Below are 6,577 nucleotides of genomic sequence, written 5' to 3'. Positions count from 1 at the left end.
GGGGCTCGGTATGGGAAGGGGCCGGGCCTGGGAAAGCCAGCGGGACGTTCAGGCCGGAGTCCGAAGTTGGCAGCTAGAGGCAGACACCCACCTTCTGCAGCCCCACGCAGAAGCGGCGGAAAACCTCCTTCATGTTGCCCCCCTTCTCCATGGAGATCACGCGGAGGTGGTCCTCCTCGTTCACCCACACCAGGAAGCTCTTGTTGTCATTGTGCCTAGGGTGGGGGCGCAGCGAGAGCCAAGGAGTCAGCCCCGAGGGAACCCCATTCCCCGCCCTCTCCCGAACACCCCCCCACCCGGGGGCAGCGGCCCGAGGGCCGGGAGGTGGGTGGCACCTGCCTCCGCCACACGCAGACGCTTAAGCCTGCAGACTCTCACTTCACTGTAAAACCCCGAATCCTGGGGTCAGAAACTTTCAGGAGCTTTAAGTCTTTGAACAGCATTGAATTATAGACCCTTGGAATGTCGGTATCTTTGGCAAACAAGCTTGGACTCAGATCTGGCAAATATTGGAAATCATTCATTTGGTGTCAGGGCCAGAGAACTGTCCCATCATGTTGTGATGTCTCCTAATCCTGACATCCTAGAAACAAAGTCTTAGAAGATAAAACGTTAAGATCTGGAAATGTAAGGCTGGGTACAGTGACCCGTGCCTGTGATCCCAGCGCTTTTGGAAGCCAAAGCGGGAGGATTGCCTGAGTCCAGGAGTTCAAGACCAGCCTGGGTAACATGGCAAGACCTCGTCTCTACAATAAAATTTTAAAAATTAGCTGGGCGTGGTGGCGCACGCCTGTAGTCCCAGCTTCTCAGGAGGCTGAGGCGGAAGGATAGGCTGAGGCAGAAGGATCGCCTGAGTCCAGCAGGTCGAGGCTGCAGTAACCGTGAGCATGACACTGCACTCCGGCCTGAGTGACAGAGTAAAACTCTGACTCAGAAAAACAGGAAAAAAGAAAAAACCCTGGAAATGTTTGAAATCATGGAATCACAGAATTTGAAATGAGTGGAATTTTAAAACCTAAATATACTAGAAATCTTACAATTATCCACTCTGCAAATCTTACAACCCAGACTCTCCTAATCATTTGAGACCTAGGTTCTCTAAAACTTTTTAAACCTTTGACTACCAAAATCAGAAGTTCAAAGAGTCACAGCAAATCTAATTAGCAGTAGTAATTCATAATAAAGATAATACTAACAACCAAGATGTCCTGAGCATTTACTGCATACCAGGCACTGCTTTTGATATTTTACATAAGTTAAATCATCAAAAGGACACCAAGAGCTACAAAATATTGCAACTCTCCCCCCATCTTATAGATGGGGAAACTGGAGTAAAGTTAAATAATTTGCCCAAGTCACAAAGCTAGTGAATGGCAGAGCTGGGATTTGAATACAAGGAGTCAAAGGAGTCAAGTCTAAGTTCTGTGTGTGTGTGTGTGTGTGTGTGTGTGTGTGTCTGTCTGTTTGAGTTGGGTTCTCACTCTGTCCCCCAAGCTAGAGTGCAGTGGTACAATCATGGCTCACTGCAGCCTCAACCTCCTGGGCTCAGGCCATCCTTCCACCTCAGCCTCCCAAATAGCTGAGACTACAGGCATGAACCATCAAGCTCAGCTAATTTTTTGTAGAGATGAGGTCTCATTATGTCGCCCAGGCTGGTCTCAAACCCCTGGACTCAAGCAATCCTCCTGCCTCAGCCTCCCAAAGTGCTGAGATTACAAGCGTGAGCCACCATAAGTCTACTGGCCATCAAGTCTGCTTTCTTTTTTTTTTGAGTTGGAGTCTCACTCTGTCGCCCAGACTGGAGTGCAGTGGCCGCTCCTGGCCACAGCAGCCTCTACCTCCTGGGCTCCGGCGATCCTTCCGCCTCAGCCTTCCGAGTAGCCAGAATTACAGGTGTGCGCTACCACGCCCGGCTATTTTTTTGATTTATTGTAGAGATGAGGTCTCGCTGCCCAGGCGGGTCTCGAACCCGCGGGCTCAGGCAATCCACTCACCTCAGCCTCCCAAAGGCGCGGGATTACAGGCTGAGCCACCAAACCTGGCTTAAGTCTGCTTTCTTTTTTTTTTTTTTTTTGAGTTGGAGTCTCACTCGGTCGCCCAGACTGGAGTGCAGTGGCCGCTCCTGGTCACCGCAGCCTCGACCTACTGGGCTCTGGCGATCTTTCCGCCTCAGCCTTCCGAGTAGCCGGAATTACAGGCATGCGCTACCACGCCCGGCTGATTTTTTAATTTATTGTCGAGATGAGGTCTCGCTGCCCAGGCAGGTCTTGAACCCGCGGGCTCAGGCAATCCACTCACCTCAGCCTCCCAAAGACACGGGATTACAGGCTGAGCCACCGAGCCCAGCTTAAGTCTGCTTTCTTAATTGCGCTCCCCTGGTCCAAGTTTCCCAAAATATAACACGCAGACCACAGCACGGGCAGGGGTGAAGGGCAAGACCATTTCCTGTGACACTTGGAGGACCATAATTATGTTTACGGTCTTGACTTTGGGGGGGGTGAGGAGGGTCCCTGATGGGGAGGGGGCCTGAGGAGGCTGGGGACAAGGGGGCACCAAGGGGTGAGAGGGGTCTCACCAGATGCCGCGGGCGTCGGGCCAGTCGCGGGCCATGCCTGAGGCCAGCAGCAGCGGGGACACGGGCTTGTCAAACAGGAAGTGGTCGTCGATGAGCTGCTGCTGCTCCTGCTCTGTCATGCTCTTCAGAGGGTAGTACTTCCCCTTGAACTCGCCCGTCAGGCTGTTGAGGGCTGAGAGGCCACACGAAGGAGGGGTCAGCCGCCTGGTCCCCTTCCACCAGGGCCCGGTGACCCTCCGCTGCTACTCCTAACAGGCCTCGGCCCCACGGATGCCCTAAAGTCATCCAAACACTGTGTCTCTCCACAAAATCTGTCCTGCCCCTGTCTGCCCAGGCCCCCAGGAACCGCCATACTGCGTGCTCAAGCCAGAAAACAGACCCATCCCCGCTCAAGGGACCGTCCCATCCAGTCCACCAGCAAGCCACAGTGTGTGCTGTTGCCTGCTTCCACTAGCTGGCATGACAGATAGCCAAAGTCTCAGGGATGTGGGGACCCGCTAGCAAAAATTATTATAAAGTAATATGGTAGCCAGGTATGGTGGCATCTGCCTGTAGTCCCAGCTACTCAGGAGGCTGAGGTGGGAGGATCACTTGGGTCCAGGAGTTCAAGGGCAATCTGGGTAACATAACGAGGCTCCATCTTTCTTTCTTTTTTTTTTGAGTTGGAGTCTCACTCTGTCACCCAGACCCGAGTGCAGTGGCTGCTCCCGGCCACTGCAGCCTCGACCTCCTGGGCTCTGGCAATCCTTCCGCCTCAGCCTTCAAAAGAAAATAGTATGTATGGCGGGCGCAGTGGCTCACATCTGTATTCCCAGCATTTTGGGAGGCCAAGGTGAGAGGATTGCCTGAGCTCAGGAGTTCGAGACCAGCCTGGGCAACATGGAGAGACCTCATCTCTACAATAAATCAAAAAATTAGCCGGGCATGGTGGCATGTGCCTGTGGTTTCACCTACTTGGAAGGTTGAGGCAGAAAAATTGCCCGAGTCCAGCAGGCTGAGGCTGCGGTGGCCATGAGTGTGCCACTGCACTCCAGCCCGGGTGACGGAGTGAGACTCCTCCAACTCAAAAAAAAGTACGTATGTTATTTGTATACATTCACATGCATAAAAACATATGTATAGAATGAATATATCTGTACATATGTCTGATAAATATGTATGTATTTTTATATTAATTATAGCATATACAGTCATACCTCATTGTTTGCTCTTTGCAAATATTATATTTTTTTTGCAAATTGAAGGTTAGTGGCCACCCTGGGTTCAGCGACTATTGATATCATTTTCCCAATAATATGTGCTCACTTTGTGTCTCTGTGTCACATTTTGGTAATGACATATATTTCATTTCATTTTCATATTTTCTCACAATATTTCAAACATTCTCATTATTGTATCTCTTATGGTGATCTGTGGTCAGTGATCTCTGATGTCACTACTGTAACTGTTTTGGGGCACTGCAAACCACACCCATAAAAGATGGCAAACTTAGATAAATGTTATGTATGTTCCAGCCAGCCAGTCCTCATCTCTCCCTCTCCTCGGGCTTCCTTATTCCATGAGACACAATATTGAAATTAGGCCTGCCGGGCTCGGTGGCTCAGCCTTTAATCCCAGCACTTTGGGAGGCCGAGGCGAGTGGATTGCCTGAGCTCGTGTGTTCGAGACCCACCCGAGCAACTTGGTGAGACCTCGTCCCTACAATAAATCAAAAATTAGCCAGATTTGGTAACTTGTGACTGTAGTTCCAGCTACTTGGAAGGCTGAGGTGGAAGGATCACTGGAGCCCAGGAGGTCGAGGCTACAGTGGTCAGGAACGTGCCACTGCACTCCAGCCTGGGCAAAGGAGTGAGACTCCAACTTAAAAAAAAAAAAAAAAAAAGAGCAGGGCTCTGTAATCCCACTGCTTTGGGAGGCTGAGGTGAGTGGATTGCCTGAGCCCGCGGGTTCGATACCCGCCTGGGCAACTTGGTGAGACGACATCTCTACAGTAAATTAAAAGATTAGCTGGATTTGGTGGCGCATGTCTGTAGTTCCAGCTACTTGGAAGGCTGAGGCAGAAAAATCACCTGAGTCCTGCGGGTCGAGTCTGCAGTGGCCGTGAGCATGCCATTATACTGCACTCCAACCTGGGTGACAGAATGAGACTCCTACTCAAAAAAAAAGAGTAATGCTAAATCTACTCTGTCTGTGCCCTATAAATAGAACGACAAACTCTGGATGACAGCACATGTGTCAACAGCACGGTTTACTGCATATTTTAAGCCCACTATTGAGACCTACTGCTCAGAAAAAAAGATTCCTTTCAAAATATTTCTGCTCATTGACGATGCACCTGGTCACCCAGAAGCCAGATGCCCAGGGAGATAAATGTCATTTTCATGCCTGCCAACATAACCATTCTACAGCCCATGGTTCAAGGAAGAATTTTGACCTTCACATCTTACTATTCAAGAAATACATTCTGGCCAGGCTCGGTGGCTCAGGCTGTAATCCCAGCACTTTGGAAGGCCGAGGTGAGTGGATTGCCTAAGCCTACAGGTTCAAGACCAGAGTGGGCAACTTGGCAAGACCTTGTCTCTACAATAAATGAAAACTTAGCCAGGCATGGTAGTGCGTGCCTATAGTTTTGGCTGCTTGGATGGCTAAAGTGGAAGGATCACCCGAGCCCAGCAGGTTGACAATGGGGTGGCCATGAACGTGCCATTGCACTCCAGCCTGAGCAACAGAGTGAGACTCCAACTCCAAAAAAAAAAAGAAATACATTTCGAGCTCAGGACAATGACACATGCCAATAGTCCCAGCTACTTGAGAGACTGAGACAGGGGGGTCACTTGAGGTCAGGAGTTTGAGTCTGTAGTGTGCATTATTGCACCTGTGTGTGGACACTTTACTCCAGCCTAGGCAACATAGAGAGACCTCATCTCAAAAAAAAATTTTTTTTTATTTAAAAAAATGCATTATGACCGGGCTCGGTGGCTCAGCCTGTAATCCCAGCACTTTGGGAGGCTGAGGTGAGTGGATTGCCTGAACCCGCGGGTTCGAGTCCTGCCTGGGTAACTTGGTGAGACCTCATCTCTACAATAAATAAAAAATTAGCTGGGTGTGGTAGCGTGCGCCTGTAGTTCCAGCTACTTGGAAGGCTGAGGCGGAAGGATCGCCAGAGCCCAGCAGGTTGAGCCTGCGGTGACCAGGAGCAGCCACTGCACTCCAGTCTGGGCAACAGAGTGAGACTCCAACTAAAAAAAAAATAAAAATAAAAAAATAAAAATAAACAATAAATAAATAAATGCATTTTGTAAGGTTCTAGCTGCCATAGATAGTGATACCCCTGATGGATCTGGGCAAAGTAAACTGGAACCTTCTGGAAAGGATTCACCTTCACTCATGAGAGGTCAAAATGTCAACCTTAACAGGAGTTTGGAAGGAGTGGATTTCAACCCTCACAGACGACTTTGAGGAGTCCAAGACTTCAGTGGAGGAAGTCACTGCAGACGTGGTAGCAACAGCAAGAGAACTAGAATTAGAAGCAGAGCCTAAGCCAGGTGTGGGCTGGCTCACACCTGTAATCCCAGCACTTTGGAAGGCAGAGGCAAGAGGGTTGCCTGAGCCCAGGGGTTCAAGACAGCTCGGGCAACTTGGCAAGACCTCATCTCTACGATAAATAAAAAAATTAACAGGTGCATACCTGTAGTTCCAGCTACTTGGAAGGCTGAGGCGGAAGGATCACGTAAGCTCAGCAGGTTGAGGCTGCGGTGGCCGTGACCATGCCACTGCCCTCCAGCCTCTCACAGAGTGAGAGTCCAACTCAAAAAACAAAAGAAAAAAAAATCTACTCCTGGGGAAAATGCTATGAACAATGTTGACATGACAACAAAGGAGTTAGGATATTCCATAAACTTGGATGTTGGAGTAGCAGCAGGATTTGAAAGGATGGATTCCGTTTTTGTTTTTGTTTTTGTTTTTTGAGTTGGAGTCTCACTCTGTCGCCCAGACTGGAGT

The 6,577-nt window shown here is 49.6% G+C and overlaps 1 protein-coding gene across 1 annotated transcript in view; it reads right to left on the bottom strand.

Annotated features, from left to right (window-relative positions):
* The window catches only part of CKM (creatine kinase, M-type), a 25,580-nt gene that overhangs the window by 10,738 nt on the left and 8,265 nt on the right, over positions 1 to 6,577 (bottom strand). The window contains exons 6-7 of the mRNA XM_021711832.1: positions 2,576 to 2,747; positions 92 to 215 (exon numbers count right to left, since the gene is read on the bottom strand). Coding sequence (XP_021567507.1) covers positions 92 to 215; positions 2,576 to 2,747 — 296 coding nt within the window. The remainder of the gene's footprint in view (positions 1 to 91; positions 216 to 2,575; positions 2,748 to 6,577) is intronic.

This window comes from Carlito syrichta, unplaced genomic scaffold, assembly GCF_000164805.1.
Source record: "Carlito syrichta isolate Samal-C Ts95f unplaced genomic scaffold, Tarsius_syrichta-2.0.1 Scaffold86271, whole genome shotgun sequence".
Classification (NCBI taxonomy): Eukaryota; Metazoa; Chordata; class Mammalia; order Primates; family Tarsiidae; genus Carlito; species Carlito syrichta.
The sequence above is the reverse complement of the archived record's forward strand: the minus strand, read 5'-3'. Positions and strand labels throughout refer to the sequence as shown.